This window comes from Salmo salar, chromosome 04 (assembly GCF_965601325.2).
Source record: "Salmo salar chromosome 04, fSalSal1, whole genome shotgun sequence".
In the NCBI taxonomy this organism is placed as follows: domain Eukaryota; kingdom Metazoa; phylum Chordata; class Actinopteri; order Salmoniformes; family Salmonidae; genus Salmo; species Salmo salar.
The window spans coordinates 94,916,522-94,938,708 of NC_138294.1; the positions used below are offsets into that span (position 1 = coordinate 94,916,522).

The 22,187-nt window shown below is 48.6% G+C and overlaps 2 protein-coding genes across 2 annotated transcripts; both read right to left on the reverse strand.

The window, feature by feature from the left end:
* Nucleotides 1-2,989: 2,989 nt before the first annotated feature.
* On the reverse strand, nt 2,990-7,118 carry timm10b (translocase of inner mitochondrial membrane 10 homolog B (yeast)). Its single transcript, XM_014198393.3, has 3 exons — nt 6,814-7,118; nt 6,605-6,700; nt 2,990-4,509 (listed from the first exon to the last, which is right to left on the reverse strand). The coding sequence occupies exons 1-3, from the start codon at nt 6,838-6,840 to the stop codon at nt 3,985-3,987; spliced, it is 648 nt and encodes a 215-aa protein (XP_014053868.1). The 5' UTR covers nt 6,841-7,118; the 3' UTR covers nt 2,990-3,984.
* A 6,925-nt stretch (nt 7,119-14,043) lies between these two features.
* On the reverse strand, nt 14,044-21,558 carry kpna7 (karyopherin alpha 7 (importin alpha 8)). Its single transcript, XM_014198396.3, has 13 exons — nt 21,349-21,558; nt 20,968-21,105; nt 19,928-20,013; nt 19,373-19,541; nt 18,307-18,406; nt 18,144-18,226; nt 17,342-17,428; nt 17,077-17,253; nt 16,743-16,799; nt 16,344-16,520; nt 14,828-15,010; nt 14,458-14,604; nt 14,044-14,172 (listed from the first exon to the last, which is right to left on the reverse strand). Exons 1-13 carry the CDS (start codon nt 21,412-21,414, stop codon nt 14,101-14,103), a joined length of 1,542 nt encoding a protein of 513 aa, XP_014053871.2. The 5' UTR covers nt 21,415-21,558; the 3' UTR covers nt 14,044-14,100.
* Between the last annotated feature and the right edge of the window lie 629 nt (nt 21,559-22,187).

The window sequence follows — 22,187 nt, forward strand, 5'->3', positions numbered from 1 at the left end:
TACAAATTATTGCCTAATATCTGTACTGTCCCGATTTTTCTAAAACCCTAGAGAATGTTGAAACATTTGAAATCAACACTGTATTCTATATGAGCACCAATATGGTTTTGGTAAAAACTACTCCACAGACATGGCTCTTTTGCAACTTGTGGATCAAATCTTTACAGCCCTGAACAATAAAGAATACGCTCTCTTGCCATCTTTTTAGATTTATCCGAAGTGTTTGATCATGAAATATTACCTTCTAAATTGCATTATTAAAGGTGCTCATGATTACATCACATATTGGCGTTTATGTTAGAGAACGATGTGTTTATACAAGCGGCTGTGCAACGGACCAGTGCAAAGATGTCCTGTTGGGTGCATTTCGCTACACCTCCAACAACATCTGTGGTACAGGGTAAACCACAGGGTTGGATACTTGGCCTTTTGTTATTTCTCATCTATATCAATAACTTTACTGCTTATTGCTGGGTCTACTACCGCACTTCCCATTCTCTTTGCTAATGATACAAATTTGATTGTAATCGTACAAAGAATTTTGACTCGCTAATTAATGAAGCCAACTCAGGAAAATGTTCTGAATGGTTCCAGATAATTTGTAAAATCTTTAAAAACGTTAAAAATCCAACTTTTATTATTTTCACTAGTTAGAATAAGAAATATTAACCCCCTCAAAAAAAAAGAGCCATAATCTCAATTGGAATGAAATGGAACCAAGTCACTAGATTCCTCAGAGCTCTAATTGATGATTTATACCAGGAAAGATCACTACATTTTTCCGTAGAAAAGTGAAGAAATCTGTTATCAGAAAGATGAGTGGTTTGGTTCATCAGGCTTTTATACTATCAGACTTTTATACTACAGCTTAATATACCCATATCTCATTTACTGTAATATTGTCTGGGCCAGTATATACAGAGCATTCGGAAAGTATTCAGACCCCTTCCCCTTTTCCACATTTTGTTACGTTACAGCCTTATTCTAAAATTGATTAAACATTTTCCTCAACAATCTACACACAATACCCCATAATGACATCATAATACCCCATAATGACATCACAATACCCCATAATGACATCACAATACCCCATAATGACAAAGCGAAAAACAGGTTTTTAGAAATGTTTGAAAAATTATTATAAATTTAAAAACTGAAATACCTTATTTACATAGTTATTCAGACCCTTTGCTATGAGACTTGAAATTGAGCTCAGGTGCATCCTGTTTCCATTGATCATCCTTGAAATGTTTCCACAACTTGATTGGAGTCCACCTGCGGTAAATTCAATTGATTGCACATGATTTGGTCCCACAGTTGACAGGTCATGTCAGAGCAAAAACCAAGCCATGAAATCGAAGGAATTGTCCGTAGAGCTCCGAGACAGGATTGTGTCGAGGCACAGATCTGGGGAAGGGTACCAAAACATTTCTGCAGCATTGAAGGTCCCCAAGAACACAGTGGCCTCCATCATTCTTAAATGGAAGAAGTTTGGAACCACCAAGACTCTTCCTAGAGCTGGCCGCCCGGCCAAACTGAGCAATCTGGGGAGAAGAAGAACCCAATGATCAATCTGACAGATCTCTAGAGTTCCTCTGTGGAGATGGGAGAACCTTCCAGAAGGACAACCATCTCTGCAGCACTCCACCAATCAGGCCTTTATGGTAGAGTGGCCACTCCTCAGTAAAAGTCACATGACAGCCCGCTTGGAGTTTGCCAAAAGGCACCTAAAGACTCTCAGACCATGAGAAACAAGATTCTCTGGTCTGATGAAACCAAGATTGAACTCTTTGGCCTGAATGCCAAGCGTCACGTCTGGAGGAAACCTGGCACCATCCCTACGGTGAAGCATGGTGGTGGCAGCATCATGCTGTGGGGATGTTTTTCTGCGGTGGGGACTGGTAGACTAGTCAGGGTCGAGGGAAAGATGAACAGAGAAATGTACAGAGAGATCCTTGATGAAAACCTGCTATAGAGCGCTCAGGACCTCAGACTGGGGCGAAGGTTCACCTTCCAACAAGACAACGACACTAAGTACACAGCCGAGACAACACAGGAGTTGCTTTGGGACAAGACTCAATGTCCTTTAGTGCCCCAGCCAGAGGACAGACTTGAACCCAATCTAACATCTCTGGAGAGGCCAGAAAATAGCTGTGCAGCAACGCTCCCCATCCAACCTGACAGAACTTGAGAGGATCTGCAGAGAAGAATGGGAGAAACTCCCCAAATAAAGGTGTGCCAAGCTTGTAGCGTCATACCCAAGAAGACTCGAGGCTACAATCACTGCCAAAGGTGTTTCAACAAAGTACTGAGTAAAGGGTCTGAACACTTATGTAAATGTTCATTTTTATAAATTTGCAAAAACTTCTCAAAAAGTTTTTGCTTTGTCATTATGGGGTATTGTGTGTAGATTGATTAAATCGTTTTTTTCCCTCATCAATTTTAGAATAATGCTGTAACGTAACAAAATGTGGAAAAAGTCAAGGGGTCTGAATACTTTCCGAATGCAGTGTACATGATTACATGTACTGTATTTCATTCTCCTCATTGTACTGTATTTACTGTAATGAACTGTATTTCATTCTCCTCATTGTACTGTATTTACTGTAATGAACTGTATTTCATTCTCCTCATTGTACTGTATTTACTGTAATGAACTGTATTTCATTCTCCTCATTGTACTGTATTTACTGTAATGAACTGTATTTCATTCTCCTCATTGTACTGTATTTACTGTAATGAACTGTATTTCATTCCCCTCATTGTACTGTATTTACTGACATGCTGTACCACTATAGTGCTTTGGCAATAGCTACTAATTGTACTTTGAGCCAGAGACTGAAATGTCTTGGTCATTCCACTACTTTTTGACTCCTTCAGGGGACAAACAATGTCCCTCCTCAAAAATCACACAGACAAACACATCACAGGAAAGAGGTTTGACAGGAAATCAAACCAAAAAAAAAAAAAAATTCACAATGACAACTTCCTTTCCAGAATCGTTTAATATTTGACAGAACAGTATTTTTTCCGTCATGGTGTAAAGCCAGTGTTGTACACCCAAGACGAAACCATCATCGACATATAGTGCTCTGTATAGCTGATGACCAAGGAGTTATACTCTGCAGGGTAACTTTATTCAGACAATTATAGCAAGGACTCCAGGCTGACTGAAGACCTTGATTATTACAATGTTTGTGCAGGGCTGTACTGAAACCCTGCACTTCCAGTAGTTCTCCAGGAACCTTGGTTCAGTTCTATAGATCACATACACTCAAGATGGCAGCTGAGAGTCCTGTGTGGTCAGGGTGGATGGGGGCAGTCGGCTGGCGGAGAGAGGGACATCACTGGTAGGAGCTGGGACTGACTGAAGCTGTACTGGAGCTTTGGTTAGGGCCTGAGTTTAGGGCCTGGGGTTAGGGTGGGGTTAGGGGTGGGGGTGGGGTGGAGTTAGGGCTGGGGTTAGGGCTGGGCCTGGGGTTAGGGCTGGGGGTGGGGTTAGGGGTGGGGGTGGGGTGGAGTTAGGGCTGGGGTTAGGGCTGGGCCTGGGGTTAGGGCTGGGGGTGGGGTTAGGGCCTGAGTTTAGGGCCTGGGGTGGGGTTAGGGCTGGGGGTGGGGCTAGGGCTGGGGGTGGGGCTAGGGCTGGGGGTGGGGCTAGGGCTGGGGGTGGGGCTAGGGCTGGGGGTGGGGCTAGGGCTGGGGTTAGGGCTGGGGGTGGGGCTAGGGCTGGAGTTAGGGGTGGAGTTAGGGGTGGGGGTGGGGTTAGGGCTGGGGTTAGGGCTGGGGGTGGGGTTAGGGCTGGGGTTAGGGCTGGGGGTGGGGCTAGGGGCGGGGTTAGGGCTGGGGGTGGGGCTAGGGGTGGGGTTAGGGCTGGGGGTGGATCTCTGTGTTACCATAGGAACCTCTACTGTAGGCGCTGGTGTCGCCTCTTCAGGCACCAGATGTGTAAATGTGGGCGGAACTAACATTCCTGGTGCCTGGTTATCTACTATGGTGGGGACCACTTGGTGCTGCACTAGGAGAAGCAGTGACCGTGGATTGATCACATTTAACAGGGGACGACTCTAAAACTGGGCCTGAAGTCAGCCTGGTGAGCCCTACTCCACTCACAGCCTGGGAGAGAGAGGAAAGCACCAGTGGTTCTGGTTCTGGAGTGGCGGGTGAGGCAGCTGGACCCAGATCTGCAGAGAAATCTAAAACAGCAGGCTTTAAGACCGATGCAGCCATCACTGATACCTCTGAAGCCATCACAGCCTCACCTGTCCCCAAGGCAGAAGCGGAGGTTTTACCCCCGGTCGAGACTATAGGTAGACCTCGATCAGCCAAGTTAGTCGTCCCCTCCAGCGCACCTACAGCCTCAGCCTCTGCTGTGACCAGCTCAGCGTTCTTCTTCTCCATCTCAGCCATGCGGCGTTGCACCATCCCAGGCATCAGGTTGACATAGGTCCCCATCAGACGGTGGTTAGAGCGGATCAACTTCCCGGCACAGCTGTCTGCACAGCGCTCCTAGAGGACGGGAGGATTAAAACACAGGCCAGGTGTTTTAAATCACATCTCATTATAAATACTGGGGTTCAATGGTTTGGTCCTTCAGTATCAAAAGGCTGCACTGAAATAGAACAGTACATCTCCCACAATCTTATTGTTATTCAATATCTTTCAACCAATCGTCAGTCATTTGTGTCAGTGCTGTAGATGTCGAGTGCCCTTCTCTATAAAGCGTGGTGAAAGTCTGTTGTTCATTTGTTTACAGAGAAACAGCATTGTATTTGGTCAAACACTACTTGTTCCAACAGTTTTCTAAAAGCTGGCAGCAAGCTGATAGGTCTGCTGTTAGAACCAGTAAAGACTGATTTACCACTATTGGTTAGAGGTGTTACTTTGGCTTCCCTCCGGGCCTGAGGACAAAAGGCTTCCCTCCGGGCCTGAGGACAAAAGGCTTCCCTCCGGGCCTGAGGACAAAAGGCTTCCCTCCGGGCCTGAGGACAAAAGGCTTCCCTCCGGGCCTGAGGACAAAAGGCTTCCCTCCGGGCCTGAGGACAAAAGGCTTCCCTCCGGGCCTGAGGACAAAAGGCTTCCCTCCGGGCCTGAGGACAAAAGGCTTCCCTCCGGGCCTGAGGACAAAAGGCTTCCCTCCGGGCCTGAGGACAAAAGGCTTCCCTCCGGACCAGAGGACAAAGGCTTCCCTCCGGGCCTGAGGACAAAAGGCTTCCCTCCGGACCAGAGGATAAAGGCTTCCCTCCGGGCCTGAGGACAAAGGCTTCCCTCAGGCCCCCAAGAAAGGTCCCCAAGAAAGTAGACCTCTCTGTTTACATCACATACACTATGAAGCATTTCACACATATTATTTAGGTACTGACTGTTAGCACTTGGTGGCCAATAGCAACACCCCAAAAGAAAAGGCTTTCGATGTGCCAAGTGAACCTGCAACCACAACACTTCAATAACACTGGACATAAGATCTTCTCTAAGCATTACAGGGGTGTGGCTCTGAATATATATACAGCATGACCAAAAGTATGTGGACACCTGCTCGTTGAACATCTCATCCCAAAAACATGGTCATTAATATGGAGTTGGTCCCCCCTTTGCTGCTATAACAGCCTCCTCTCTTCTGGGAAGGCTTTCAACTAGATGTTGGAACATTGCTGCTATAACAGCCTCCACTCTTCTGGGAAGGCTTTCCACTAGATGTTGGAACATTGCTGCTATAACAGCCTCCACTCTTCTGGGAAGGCTTTCCACTAGATGTGGGAACATTGCTGCTATAACAGCCTCCACTCTTCTGGGAAGGCTTTCCACTAGATGTTGGAACATTGCTGCTATAACAGCCTCCACTCTTCTGGGAAGGCTTTCCACTAGATGTTGGAACATTGCTGCTATAACAGCCTCCACTCTTCTGGGAAGGCTTTCCACTAGATGTTGGAACATTGCTGCTATAACAGCCTCCACTCTTCTGGGAAGGCTTTCCACTAGATGTGGGAACATTGCTGCTATAACAGCCTCCACTCTTCTGGGAAGGCTTTCCACTAGATGTTGGAACATTGCTGAGGGGACTTGCTTCCGTTCAGCCATAAGAGCATTAGTGAGGTTGGGCACTGATGTTGGGTGCTCCAGAGCTCTCAGGACCTCAGACAGGGGACGAAGGTTCACCTTCCAACAGGACAACGATCTTAAACACAGCCAAGACAACACAGGAGTGGCTTCGGGACAAGTCTCTGAATGTCCAGACTTGAACCCAATCAAATACTCTGGAGAGACCTGAAAATAGCTGTGCAGCAACGCTTCTCATCCAACCTGACAGAGCTTGAGAGGATCTGCAGAGAAGAATGGGAGAAACTCCCCAAATACAGGTGTACCAAGCTTGTAGCGTCACCCAGGAAGACTTGAGGCTACAATCACTGCCAAAGGTGCTTCAACAAAGTACTGAGTAAAGGGTCTGAACACTTATGTCAATTTTCAGTTTTACAGCCATGTAATGTGCCAGGCCTCACACACACACACACACACACACACACACACACACACACACACACACACACACACACACACACACACACACACACACACACACACACACACCCAATGTGCCCGACCTCACCTCGTCCATGGTGAGACTTCTGTAGTTGAAGTTACTGGTGCATCTCTGGAAACAGATCTCTGTCATACGGTTGTAGACCATCAGAAAGTCCCGTAGCTAAAACAACCAAACATAAGATCAACACAAAATGCCTCGTCTTGGGAGTCATCTCATGGCTACATTTATAACATGTCCGTGGATAAAAGCATGATCACATGAGATGAACTTACGTTTCGTATTTGTGCTTCGGGCTCCATGGTGTAACGTCCTGTCAAAGCGGCTAGTTAGCTTAGCTAGCTAGCTTCCTAGCTTTACGTTCAATGTGTTAGCGTTGAAATTATCTTGCCAGCCTCTATCGTTTGTAATTGAACTGAAAAGACGCCTCCACACGATGTGCAGTTCATGTATGAATAAGTAAAAAACATATAATAATAATAATAATTACAATGAAGAGAACATACGACTGAAAATAATCACGTTGCTATGGCAGAATGGAGTAGGTTGACTTTCAGGTTAGTGCTATTCGGGATCCTTAGGACGTACCTTCTTCTTCTGTGGTGTTACGCCGGTCCGCAAACCGACGTTAAAGGTGCATGCCGCCACCTACTGTATAGGTAATGAACGAGAAAAAAAACTAAAATCCATTGTGGGAAAGGGGGGGGGGGGGAAACAACAAATACAATACAAAAAACCCATCCCACTCCTTCAGTCATAGTCCAGATCACATCCCTATACAGACTCAGGGGCCTGTGATGAAGGACTCCCCAATAAACGTTCAGCCACACCCACAATTCCTATTTTCTTCTATTTTCCTCTCTGCTATGTGCAGTTTATAACCAATGCAATAAACTATACAAAAGTCCGCCTTTTTAACATGTCAGGATCCTGTTGGCGAGGAACATTTCCTGATGTCTCTAATCCTACTACCATGGTTTGTTCAACGTTCCTCCCTTCTTCCACTCTTCTCACCGCCTCCGGATAGGAGACAAGCTGGACAGCCCTTATTCTCACCACCTCTGGATAGGAGACAAGCTGGACAGCCCTTATTCTCACCACCTCTGGATAGGAGAGGTCAGCCAGTCAGTCAGTCAGCCAGTCAGTCAGTCAGTCAGTCAGCCAGTCAGCCAGCCAGTCAGCCAGTCAGTCAGTCAGTGAGTCAGCCAGTCAGCCACTCAGCCAGTCAGTCAGTCAGCCAGCCAACCAGCCACTCAGTCAGCCAGCCAGTCAGCCAGCCAGTCAGTCAGTCAGTCAACCAGCCAGCCAAAGAGCCAGTCAACCAGCCACTCAGTCAGTTAGTCAGCCAGCCAGTCAGCCAGTCAGTCAGTCACTCAGCCAGTCAGTCAGCCAGTCAGCCAGCCAGTCAGTCAGTCAGTCAACCAGACACTCAGTCAGTCAGTCGGCCAGTCAGTCAGCCACTCAGCCAGTCAATCAGTCAGTCAGTCAGCCACTCAGTCAGCCAGCCAGTCAGCCAGTCAGTCAGTCAGTCAACCAGCCAGCCAAAGAGCCAGTCAACCAGCCACTCAGTCAGCCAGTCAGTCAGCCAGTCAACCAGCCACTCAGTCAGTTAGTCAGTCAGCCAGCCAGCCAGCCAGCCAGTCAGCCAGCCACTCAGTCAGTTAGTCAGCCAGCCAGCCAGTGTGATTGTCTGGGCCAACCCCTCCCTGAGCTCTAAGCCAGTCAGCCAGCCAGTCAGCCAGCCAGTCAGCCAGCCAGTCAGCCAGCCAGTCAGCCAGCCAGTCAGCCAGCCAGTCAGCCAGCCAGTCAGCCAGTGTGATTGTCTGGGCCAACCCCTCCCTGAGCTCTAAGCCAGTCAGCCAGCCAGTCAGCCAGTGTGATTGTCCCTCCCTGAGCTCTAAGCCAGTCAGCCAGCCAGTCAGCCAGCCAGTCAGCCAGTGTGATTGTCTGGGCCAACCCCTCCCTGAGCTCTAAGCCAGTCAGCCAGTCAGTCAGCCAGCCAGTCAGCCAGCCACTCAGTCAGTTAGTCAGCCAGCCAGCCAACCAGCCAGCCAGTCAGCCAGCCAGTCAGCCAGTGTGATTGTCTGGGCCAACCCCTCCCTGAGCTCTAAGCCAGTCAACCAGCCAGTCAGCCAGCCAGTCAGCCAGTGTGATTGTCTGGGCCAACCCCTCCCTGAGCTCTAAGCCAGTCAACCAGCCAGTCAACCAGCCAGTCAGTCACTCAGCCAGTGTGATTGTCTGGGCCAACCCCTCCCTGAGCTCTAAGCCAGTCAACCAGCCAGTCAGCCAGCCAGTCAGCCAGTGTGATTGTCTGGGCCAACCCCTCCCTGAGCTCTAAGCCAGTCAGCCAGCCAGTCAGCCAGTGTGATTGTCTGGGCCAACCCCTCCCTGAGCTCTAAGCCAGTCAGCCAGCCAGTCAGCCAGTGTGATTGTCTGGGCCAACCCCTCCCTGAGCTCTAAGCCAGTCAACCAGCCAGTCAGCCAGCCAGTCAGCCAGTGTGATTGTCTGGGCCAACCCCTCCCTGAGCTCTAAGCCAGTCAGCCAGCCAGTCAGCCAGTGTGATTGTCTGGGCCAACCCCTCCCTGAGCTCTAAGCCAGTCAGCCAGTGTGATTGTCTGGGCCAACCCCTCCCTGAGCTCTAAGCCAGTCAGCCAGTGTGATTGTCTGGGCCAACCCCTCCCTGAGCTCTAAGCCAGTCAGCCAGTGTGATTGTCTGGGCCAACCCCTCCCTGAGCTCTAAGCCAGTCAGCCAGTGTGATTGTCTGGGCCAACCCCTCCCTGAGCTCTAAGCCAGTCAGCCAGCCAGTCAGCCAGTGTGATTGTCTGGGCCAACCCCTCCCTGAGCTCTAAGCCAGTCAGCCAGTGTGATTGTCTGGGCCAACCCCTCCCTGAGCTCTAAGCCAGTCAGCCAGTGTGATTGTCTGGGCCAACCCCTCCCTGAGCTCTAAGCCAGTCAGCCAGTGTGATTGTCTGGGCCAACCCCTCCCTGAGCTCTAAGCCAGTCAGCCAGCCAGTCAGCCAGTGTGATTGTCTGGGCCAACCCCTCCCTGAGCTCTAAGCCAGTCAACCAGCCAGTCAGCCAGCCAGTCAGCCAGTGTGATTGTCTGGGCCAACCCCTCCCTGAGCTCTAAGCCAGTCAGCCAGTGTGATTGTCTGGGCCAACCCCTCCCTGAGCTCTAAGCCAGTCAGCCAGCCAGTCAGCCAGTGTGATTGTCTGGGCCAACCCCTCCCTGAGCTCTAAGCCAGTCAGCCAGCCAGTCAGCCAGTGTGATTGTCTGGGCCAACCCCTCCCTGAGCTCTAAGCCAGTCAGCCAGTGTGATTGTCTGGGCCAACCCCTCCCTGAGCTCTAAGCCAGTCAGCCAGTGTGATTGTCTGGGCCAACCCCTCCCTGAGCTCTAAGCCAGTCAGCCAGCCAGTCAGCCAGTGTGATTGTCTGGGCCAACCCCTCCCTGAGCTCTAAGCCAGTCAGCCAGCCAGTCAGCCAGTGTGATTGTCTGGGCCAACCCCTCCCTGAGCTCTAAGCCAGTCAGCCAGTGTGATTGTCTGGACCAACCCCTCCCTGAGCTCTAAGCCAGTCAGCCAGTGTGATTGTCTGGGCCAACCCCTCCCTGAGCTCTAAGCCAGTCAGCCAGCCAGTCAGCCAGTGTGATTGTCTGGGCCAACCCCTCCCTGAGCTCTAAGCCAGTCAGCCAGCCAGTCAGCCAGTGTGATTGTCTGGGCCAACCCCTCCCTGAGCTCTAAGCCAGTCAGCCAGCCAGTCAGCCAGTGTGATTGTCTGGGCCAACCCCTCCCTGAGCTCTAAGCCAGTCAGCCAGTGTGATTGTCTGGGCCAACCCCTCCCTGAGCTCTAAGCCAGTCAGCCAGCCAGTCAGCCAGTGTGATTGTCTGGGCCAACCCCTCCCTGAGCTCTAAGCCAGTCAGCCAGCCAGTCAGCCAGTGTGATTGTCTGGGCCAACCCCTCCCTGAGCTCTAAGCCAGTCAGCCAGTGTGATTGTCTGGGCCAACCCCTCCCTGAGCTCTAAGCCAGTCAGCCAGCCAGTCAGCCAGTGTGATTGTCTGGGCCAACCCCTCCCTGAGCTCTAAGCCAGTCAGCCAGCCAGTCAGCCAGTGTGATTGTCTGGGCCAACCCCTCCCTGAGCTCTAAGCCAGTCAGCCAGCCAGTCAGCCAGTGTGATTGTCTGGGCCAACCCCTCCCTGAGCTCTAAGCCAGTCAGCCAGCCAGTCAGCCAGTGTGATTGTCTGGGCCAACCCCTCCCTGAGCTCTAAGCCAGTCAACCAGCCAGTCAGCCAGTGTGATTGTCTGGGCCAACCCCTCCCTGAGCTCTAAGCCAGTCAGCCAGTGTGATTGTCTGGGCCAACCCCTCCCTGAGCTCTAAGCCAGTCAGCCAGTGTGATTGTCTGGGCCAACCCCTCCCTGAGCTCTAAGCCAGTCAGCCAGCCAGTCAGCCAGTGTGATTGTCTGGGCCAACCCCTCCCTGAGCTCTAAGCCAGTCAGCCAGCCAGTCAGCCAGTGTGATTGTCTGGGCCAACCCCTCCCTGAGCTCTAAGCCAGTCAGCCAGTGTGATTGTCTGGGCCAACCCCTCCCTGAGCTCTAAGCCAGTCAGCCAGCCAGTCAGCCAGTGTGATTGTCTGGGCCAACCCCTCCCTGAGCTCTAAGCCAGTCAGCCAGCCAGTCAGCCAGTGTGATTGTCTGGGCCAACCCCTCCCTGAGCTCTAAGCCAGTCAGCCAGCCAGTCAGCCAGTGTGATTGTCTGGGCCAACCCCTCCCTGAGCTCTAAGCCAGTCAGCCAGCCAGTCAGCCAGTGTGATTGTCTGGGCCAACCCCTCCCTGAGCTCTAAGCCAGTCACCAGCCGCAGCCGGGAGCGGGCCCCCCTCCCGAGCCAGCCAGTCAGCCAGTGTGATTGTCTGGGCCAACCCCTCCCTGAGCTCTAAGCCAGTCAGCCAGTGTGATTGTCTGGGCCAACCCCTCCCTGAGCTCTAAGCCAGTCAGCCAGTGTGATTGTCTGGGCCAACCCCTCCCTGAGCTCTAAGCCAGTCAGCCAGCCAGTCAGCCAGTGTGATTGTCTGGGCCAACCCCTCCCTGAGCTCTAAGCCAGTCAGCCAGCCAGTCAGCCAGTGTGATTGTCTGGGCCAACCCCTCCCTGAGCTCTAAGCCAGTCAGCCAGTGTGATTGTCTGGGCCAACCCCTCCCTGAGCTCTAAGCCAGTCAGCCAGCCAGTCAGCCAGTGTGATTGTCTGGGCCAACCCCTCCCTGAGCTCTAAGCCAGTCAACCAGCCAGTCAGCCAGCCAGTCAGCCAGTGTGATTGTCTGGGCCAACCCCTCCCTGAGCTCTAAGCCAGTCAGCCAGCCAGTCAGCCAGTGTGATTGTCTGGGCCAACCCCTCCCTGAGCTCTAAGCCAGTCAGCCAGCCAGTCAGCCAGTGTGATTGTCTGGGCCAACCCCTCCCTGAGCTCTAAGCCAGTCAGCCAGTGTGATTGTCTGGGCCAACCCCTCCCTGAGCTCTAAGCCAGTCAGCCAGCCAGTCAGCCAGTGTGATTGTCTGGGCCAACCCCTCCCTGAGCTCTAAGCCAGTCAGCCAGTGTGATTGTCTGGGCCAACCCCTCCCTGAGCTCTAAGCCAGTCAGCCAGTGTGATTGTCTGGGCCAACCCCTCCCTGAGCTCTAAGCCAGTCAGCCAGTGTGATTGTCTGGGCCAACCCCTCCCTGAGCTCTAAGCCAGTCAGCCAGTGTGATTGTCTGGGCCAACCCCTCCCTGAGCTCTAAGCCAGTCAGCCAGCCAGTCAGCCAGTGTGATTGTCTGGGCCAACCCCTCCCTGAGCTCTAAGCCAGTCAGCCAGCCAGTCAGCCAGCCAGTCAGCCAGTGTGATTGTCTGGGCCAACCCCTCCCTGAGCTCTAAGCCATGTGATCTCAGCACTTTGATGTTATTTAGTTTTAATACAACCACTAGCATAAAAAAAACAATGAGGCTGACGAAACAGATCAGAACATTTAGCTTAAAATGTTGATAAACTATTCGTCTATTGCTTCACATTATCAGCACAGCAATGCGCACACGGCAGTAGGCTATAAGCGTGAATCTTCCATTAGCGGGAAAACACCATTATCATCAGTGACCGTAAATGAGATTATGCAGGTAATGCTTTTATTATAAAAGGTGCATTTTTATGGTGAAAATGATCTTCCCACAAACTGGAAACTCACACGCTGCTTATATATGTAGTTAGGCTCTACACTCCTTGGAAAGCGGATTAATGTGCTTAGTTTTAACAAGTTATTTGGCCACTTTAGTTGTGATACAAACCCTATTAAAACATATAGGACTATGGACTACTAACCTTATTAAAACATATAGGACTATGGGCTAGGCTACATGAGGTGTGATACGAACCTTATTAAAACATATAGGACTATGGGCTACTAACCTTATTAAACATATAGGACTATGGGCTACTAACCTTATTAAAACATATAGGACTATGGGCTACTAACCCTATTAAAACATATAGGACTATGGGCTACTAACCTTATTAAACATATAGGACTATGGGCTACTAACCTTATTAAACATATAGGACTATGGGCTACTAACTTTATTAAACATATAGGACTATGGGCTACTAACCTTATTAAAACATATAGGACTATGGGCTACTAACCTTATTAAAACATATAGGACTATGGGCTACTAACCCTATTAAAACATATAGGACTATGGGCTACTAACCTTATTAAACATATAGGCCTATGGGCTACTAACCTTACTTAACATATAGGCCTATGGGCTAAGCTACATGAGGTGTGGGACTATGATTAGAAAACGTTTCTTGCCTTATGCATCATTCACAAGTGATAATATATCTTTCACAACTGATAGGCTAATATTGTCACCAATCAGACTATTCCTGATTTTTATCTTGTTTTTACATGTACTAAATATTATGGTTTAGAATTGACCGTGATCATGTGATCAGGGCGTGATTAAAAACTGTTATCAAAAAAGTTGGGAGGGGCGGGGGTTGTGCCACCCAAAAGCTCAGGAGGTGCCAATTGCACCCACCTTGGTATGACATAGAACCATGTGCACTGTAATATCATAGAACCATGTGCACTGTAACATCATAGAACCATGTGCACTGTAACATCATAGAACCATGTGCACTGTAATATCATAGAACCATGTGCACTGTAATATCATAGAACCATGTGCACTGTAATATCATAGAACCATGTGCACTGTAATATCATAGAACCATGTGCACTGTAATATCATAGAACCATGTGCACTGTAATATCATAGAACCATGTGCACTGTAATATCATAGAACCATGTGCACTGTAATATCATAGAACCATGTGCACTGTAATATCATAGAACCATGTGCACTGTAATATCATATTCTCCAGAAGGGTATGAATCTGATACCACCCTAGTAATGAAACATTACAGTGGGGATGATAAACGAGTCAACTGGCCCAGAAGTGCAAAAAAAATATATATATTTATTACATATTCCAAAAATCATGTGGCATTTTAACACTGGACATCCTGTTGGATTATTAAAACCGAAAGGTCTTCTGGACATCCAAGGCCGCGTCAGTGGCTTCAGTCCGCAGACCGTCAGCCTCCTCCTGGGACAATGCAAGACGTTATTAGATCCACCTGATATATTATTAAGATTTTAAACTACAAATGGTTTCACAAAGTGAAAATGCAATAAGATTGTCTGAAGGGGGCCCTGTCTGAAGGGGGCCCCGTCTGAAGGGGGCCCCGTCTGAAGGGGGCCCCGTCTGAAGGGTAAAAGCAGTCAACTCAATGAGTTATCAAGCAAAAGCAAATTGGAGGAAGAGAAGCATTGCACCAAGTGGAGGGGGACATGAGAGATCAAGGACTACTTCCTGGTGATATTTACTGACATCAGTGAAGAACTTCTCTATGAGTCCCTGGGCACTACGGTACACGGTGTCATTCTCATGGTTCTGCAGCATCTCGATCTTATCCAGACCTCCCAACTCCTCAACCAGTAGACACAGTTTGTCAGTCTCGCCCATCTTCTCTGCTGCCTGGAACAAGGGGGGGGGGGGGGGAGGAGATGAGAGAACGAACGTAACGAGGTTTGACAAGGTATCTCCTCAAACATAATGCTTCTCTGCTGCCTGGGACAAGAGGGGGATGAGCGAACGAACGTAACGAGGTAACTCCTCAGACTGCTTCTCTGCTTGCCTGGGAGGAAAAGCAGGTAACCCTCTAAACTTTAAAAGTAGCAGCAATGACTAAGTATCTCACCATGAAGAGGTTGTTGATGGCGTCCAATATGACGAGGATGGTCTTGGAGTCTTTGACAGTCAGTAGGTTGAGGATGGCCTCCAAGCCTCCTGATTGGACCAGTTGGATAACCTGCTCCACAGTGCCCCCGCTGGTGAAGTTCGTTACGGCCCACACTGCCTCACGCTGGGTCTTGAAGTCACCCTGAGAGAATACCAGATACAGGGATTAGACTGGGGTGGTTAGTTGTGGCCCACACTGTATCAGTCACCGAGAAACTAGAAACAGGGTAAATGCTTATGCCCTTTACAGTAAAGTTATGAGTCCATCAAATTGCCACCTGTGAGTGCATCTAATGTGGAGCGAGTGGTGTTTAACTACCATTGCGTAGCAGAGGGGTATCCTCCTATACAAGTCAAACCCTGATCATCCATGCCACACCACGACCTAGCCAGCTGCACATTCCAGGGATCAGCCACGCCACGACCTAGCCAGCCACACTACGACCTAGCCAGCTGCACATTCCAGGGATCAGCCAAGCCACGACCTAGCCAGCCACGCCACGACCTAGCCAGCAGCACATTCCAGGGATCATCCACACTACGACGTGGCTATTGCCTCCTGCTAACTCCAGCAGGCTTGTAACTGCATGTCCCACAAGGCTAGTCAAATGCTGAACTCACTGAAACAATGCTGAATCAAAACGAGTGTGAGGCTTTTAGAAGTCAGTCTATTACGGATTGTTAATGCAGACTTGAGCTTATCAATGCACCACCTTTCTCCCCTCGCCTGTTGATATGTGTTATTATGTCTTACTGTGCATGATGCTTATTTTTACTACTATTTCACACACCAAAAAATTGTTCATTAAATATTTTTTCATCAAATGAAAAGGATGACAAACCTTTGCGAGGGAATCTGATCCATTTGGTCCTCAACTAATTGCTCAGACACTTCATTTCGGGGTGAGTGGAGTTGGAGTTGTCTATGGCAACGAACCCTTCATAACATGTACCTGGCTAAAGGTCGCCACACTTGTATGACCGTTTATCCAATGTTGAACTCAGCCAGCTAACTTCTGTGAACTTAAACCCGCTTTGTAGGACACCTCTGGCCTATAAACCCGCTTCGTAGGACACCTCTGGCCTATAAACCCGCTTCGTAGGACACCTCTGGCCTATAAGTACAGTCGGTAGACTAGTGGTTCCCAACCCACAGCCAGCCGTTCCAGAACTAGCTAATCTGATAGAGCTAGTCAACTAATCAAGCCCCTTGCTTAATATGTTCTAGTTCAGGGCTACAAATACATTGTAACATCTGGGGGGGTGGGGGTCCAAAGGAGAGGTTTAAAAAGCACATGCGAGTAGCTGCTGTATCAGTTGGCTAGTGGGGGGGGGTCCAAAGGAGAGGTTTAAAAAGCACATGCGAGTAGCTGCTGTATCAGTTGGCTAGTGGGGGGGGGTCCAAAGGAGAGGTTTAAAAAGCACATGCGAGTAGCTGCTGTATCAGTTGGCTAGTGTGGCGAGGTGTCACCAACATTGCGTAGCAGGTCAATAAGCGGGGGCAGCAGGCCGCAGGTGAGCAGTTGTTGTATCTGTTGAGCGGGACCAGCAGCGATGTTGGATACAGCCCAGGCTGCCTCCTTCTGAACGCTGGGCTTGCTGTGTCTCATTAAACTAGGTAGGACGGACAGCACCCCTGCATCGATGGCCACCTGCCAGGAATAAAATTATTAAAGTAACAAAGTTAAAAATCAAGCTTACAGGTAGTTCAGTATCCTCTAACCACCTGATCAAAATAATTTATCCTAATGAACTCATAATACAAATGGACTGTCCAAAGCTTTGTAGTAATCTCGTTCCATGAGCTGACGAGATGAACAGCAACTACAGGCCAAACACTAAGTGATAAAGTGCATCAGTCCATAGTTAGTCACCTGAGTCTGGACGTCTGAGCCACTCACTATGTTCCCTATTGAGCGCAGAGCTGGGGTCTGGAGAGGAAGAGATAAGCTTTGAGTTACTGTCAGTTTAGAACACCATAGGCATTCAGATGTAGTGTTTAGAGTCTCCACAGCTGGCCCTGGGTCGGTCCCACCCGCCACAGCTGGCCCTGGGACATTCCCACCCGCCACAGCTGGCCCTGGGACATTCCCACCCGCCACAGCTGGCCCTGGGACATTCCCACCCGCCACAGCTGGCCCTGGGACATTCCCACTGACAGTAAAGAAGCAATAGTCTTTTAAAGACAAACCAATTAAATTTATTTACCACCACAGTGAGCGCCTCAAAGCCCATGAGGGACACCAGACGGGGGACAATACCGGTCTGGACCACAATATCGATACGGTCGTTAGCACCATCAGTCAGGTAGGACACGGCCCAGCATGCATCACTCAAGATATCCTGATCACTCAGGTGGAGGAGTTGAACCAGAGAAGGCAGCACCTAGGGGAGAGGAAGTGCACACTTCTAGATGAGGGGGGGGGGGGGTTGAGAACTGAGTGGAACGTAGTGCATGTTTGTGGAGGGTTACCTGTTGGACAGCAGATAGGGGAGGGAAAGGGTTCTTGTTCCTACAGAGGTTAGACAGGGTCCATGTCAAGTTACGAAGGTATCCCACCTGGAGAGGAGAGATGATTTGTAACCAGTTCAGGAAACTGAAAAGGGGGGGGGGGAACCATATTCATTCTGTTCCTACCTTAAAATTTGAGAATAAGTCGGTAATGTAACAGAACGTGGAATAAGTCAAGGGGTCTGAGTCTTTTCCGATGTACTGATACTGCGGGCTTAATTCAGCACTGGGCATCTTATGCACATTTTAGTCATTTAGCAGACGCTCTTATCCAGAGCGACTTACAGTAGTGAATGCATACATTTTTTTTCCCTTACTGGCCCCCCATGGGAATCGAACCCACAACCCTGGCGTTGCAAACACCATGCTCTACCAACTGAGCCACAGGGAGGCCAGTGACATGCATTAAAGCCAAGCCTCCTCCCCCCACCGCCCACTAAGTCGCTCTGGATAAGAGCGTCTGCTAAATGACGTAAATGTACTCATCTGGTCAAAGCATGTAAATAGCTTGCCCACTCCATAGAACAGCTGTTCGAGCCACACTAATTGGTGAAATCTTAAAACAGTTTATTTGATTCCGAAGAGGTTAAGAATTGTATTTTGCAGGTCAGAACAGAACGTAAAATCGGTTCAAACATGACAGGTGACAAAGGTAGGCCACCTGGTGGGTAAAAACAAACCATCACATGAAAAGTAGATGAGAACAGGTGTACATTAAGGACCCTACAGAGTGTTTACCTAGGACAGGTGTACGTCAACTTACAGGTGTGTCTGGGGTGATTCTAGACAGCAGAGCAGGGATCACGTTACATTCTATCAGAATATCTCGATACGCCGGACCATCACCTGAAAACAGGAAACAGTCTTAGTATGTAGGCTTTTGTTTAAGCCCAGTTGCCCCTCCTGTTTCCTGGGCTCTGTGTTACCTGCTATGTTGCCCAGGGCCCAGACAGCCTGCTCACTGATGTGCAACATGGGGGATGCCAGCAGAGCTATGAAAGCTGGGACTGCACCATGCTCTACCACCTGTAGGGGGAGACATTGCACCAGTCAACTACAGCCAAGTAATAGATCAAATCAAAGGTTATATCACATGGGTCAAATACAACAGGTGTAGACCTTAGTAAATGTTTACTTACAAGCCCTAACTGTGTTATCCACATTAGTGCCATCTAGAGGATGCTGAGCAGTACAACAGTTTGGAAATATACTGAACAAAAATAAACATTAACACAGTTCATAAGGAAATTAATTGAAAGGTATGCCCTAATCTATGGATTTCACATGATTGGGCAGGGGACCAGCCCACTTGGCAGCCAGACCCAGCCAATCAAAGTGTTTCCCCCATAAAAGCACTTTAGCTAGAAATACTTCAGTTTCATCTGTTGGGGTGGCCGTCTCAGACTATCCCCCAGGTGAAGCAGTCCTGGCACGTTTACATGTGGTCTGCCATTGTGAGGCCGGTTGGACATACTGCCAAATTCTCTAAAACATTGAGCGGCTTATGGTAGAGAAATTAATTTTCAATTCTCTGGCAAGAGCTCTGGTTGACATTCCTGCAGTCAGCATGCCAATTACACTCACCTCAACTTGAGACATCTGTGGCATTGTGTTGTGACAAAACTGCACATTTTACAGTGGCCTTTTGTCCCCAGCACAAGGTGCACCTGTGTAATGATCATGCTGTTTAAACAGCTTCTTGATATGCCACACCTGTCAGGGGGATAGTTTCTCTTGGCAAAGGAGAAATGCTCACTAACAGGGATGTAAACTGTGCACAAAATGAGAAATAAGCTTGGAACATTTCTGGGATCTTTTATTTCACTTCATGAAACATGGAACCAACACTTTACATTTTTTGCGTTTTATATATTTTTTTGTTCAGTATAGTAGGCTTTCACCACCGAGAGGGACTCACCAGGTTATCCGAGCCATAGCTATCTGAGTGAGTGACTCCACACGGTTAAAACCCAGGGCTGTGTGTGCATGCACCTGTTGTGTGTGCCAGGAGGTCCCCGAGGCGATGTTGGTAAGAGCCCAGGCGGCTTCAAACTGCAGACAGGGGTCATCATCTCTCCCCAGGAACTCAACAAATCTGGACAGCAGCCCTGCTTCCACAATCTCCTTTAGAGGGGGGTTACGCTCACGGGACAGCAGCTTCCTACGAGGTGGGGGGGGGGAATGAGTTACCCCTTAGGTCTCGTCAACCTAGTCCTGTAATTAATGCATTCAGTGGTGCAACCGGCTACATATCCCCCTTTCCCCACAGACATTAGCATCGATGTATTAGAAACAGTCAACGTTGCAATGTTCCCTCGCTTGCCAGTGGACATGATTATGACCTTACCAGTGCCTTCAAACCATCATTTGACTGATTAGTCTTCGCTGTGCATCTCAGTTAGACTTAAACAGGTTGTGAGAAATGAGGCTGCTGCCAAAGTGACAACATAACCAGAAGCGGTCATGCGTTTCATTAGGTAAGCGTTGCTAGTAACAACCAAAGTCAGGGTCAATTACCTAAGGAACCAACTCATTGGAGGACCTTACCTGGCAGCCTGACATCCTCTGGTCTGTCTCTCCTGGCAGTCACTGTTCACATGACCAACAACCTCCTCGATGGTTGTCACAGTCACCTGGAGACAAATGCCGTGACAGCGAGTTACAACAAATACTCTACAACAAAAACCTGAGGTGGGGGGGGTCATATCCTTTTCAATAGTAATTCAGGGTCAATTTCAATTCAGTCAAATATAGAATCCCCACAGTACTCTGACATGTGATATAGGAATTTGAGGTTACTTCCTGAATTGACCAACCTTGCCCAGATGTGCTTCCCAAATGACACCCTAGTCCCTACTATAGAGGACTTTTAACCAGGGTGCATAGAGGCTAAAGTAGTAAATTAAGTACAGAAGGGTGTTATTTGGGATGCCGTTTTAACTTCAATAAGCCAACAATATCCTGAAAGGGCCAAAACAAGTTATATTATAAACTGGGTGGTTTGAGCCCTGAATGCTGATTGGCTGAAAGCCATGGTATATCAGACAAAATAAAAATGGGCATGACAAATATTTATTTATGTTGGTAACAAGTTTATAATAGCAAGGCACCTCGGGGGGGGGGGGGGGGGTTGTGGTATATGGCCAATATACCACAGCTAAGGGTTGTGTCCAGGTACTCTGCATAACCTCCCTTAACCATGGTTTGATTGTAGGCCACAAATATGACTGTTAACTAGTGATTACTTTAAGGTACAGTTCGCCATCAATCCATGGTTTAGTTTCCCCAGAAATGATTCCTCATTTTAGTATGTGCACAAATACCATTAGGTCAATACTAACATTTCACACAACGTCCAAAAAAAAAAGTTCAAAATCCTCTAATACCAAATCCCATGACTTGAATGGGTTTGGTACTACAATTGTTGATAAAACATTGCATATGGAGACAGTGACACAGTAAACTACGGATTACCGGCGTCATATCTGGTCCATGACTTCACAGCGGAAGTAAAAACATTTTTTTTCCTCAAAAGACATTGTAATTTGGGAGAACCATCCCTTTACTGTAGCAACTCAAAGATGTACCTCGTTGTCGGTGTTGAACTCCGGTGACTGGACCGCATCCTCCGCCAGAGTGGAGATGTTCCTCCTCTTGAGGAAGTTCTCGTCCTTCGCGGCTTTACGCAACTCTACGCACTCCGCTATCCGCCGCTCACGGAGCTTCTATAGACAAAAAAAAGGACACTTATATCAGGCTACAAGGTATTCAATTAAAAGTTGTCACATTTTTGAAAAAAAAATCGTTACGATTGAAGGCTATACGTGCTGTCATCCTGTACTCATGGAGTTGAATGGAGGGAAAAGATCCAAACCGAAATGTGGAAAAAATAAACGCAGAACAAAAACAAAAACAAAAACAGGGAGGAAACGTCAACTAACTCGACCGTTTAGAAAAATCCGACTTACCGACGGCTCTTTGCCCTTGTTCTTAAACTTATTCAGACGGTCATCAGTAGCATTCGTGGTGGGCATGTTGACCGTCGGGTTAGTTCAGACGAACAAAGTTCTCTCTTTGAGACACAACAGCCGAATACCTCCCGTAATGTTGTCGGGAGTTTAAATACATCTTCAGAAGGACGACAGGTGCGTCTCCGTGCTGGTGATTGAGTGCGACGCACCAGACACACGCTCCCAGGTCTATCCAATGGTGCGCTTGATTAAGCTCGCCTGTGGCGCCGCTGGGCAAATATCCCGCTGGAAAACCAATGGATTTCCACAGGTTAGCGCACAACCCGGACCATATCAAGCACATACATGGTGTGAAACGGTGTCTTTTTCTTATATTTACAAACTCAATACTCTGTTTTAAATATTTCATAAAACCTACTCTATATTACTAGTCAAACGCAGTGAGGTCCAGTACAGTCAAAATGCTGGTTTTTTCTTCCTGTGTTTTGCATCATATTGTACAACACTTGATGAAATTAATGCTGTGAAAGTGTGACACATTTTGATCTGTGTTATGTTCTGTGACGACCCTCCCACTCTGTCTGCCGTATTCTCTCCGTTCTTGTTTCCTTGTTAGGATGCCGGTGGGCGGAGTTGGAAGGGTCGTCAGCTAAATGGGAAGCACCTGGGCCCAGCTGTGTCCCAGGATAAAGAGACCTCTTCCACAGTTATTGAGAGGACTCTCTCCATGCAGACACTTTGTTGATTTTGGTTGTGTAGTTTTGTGGCTTTTTTTTGGTTATTTGCTTTGGCACCTTTCAACACCCTGCATTATTACTTTCAGGTATGCAAAACAC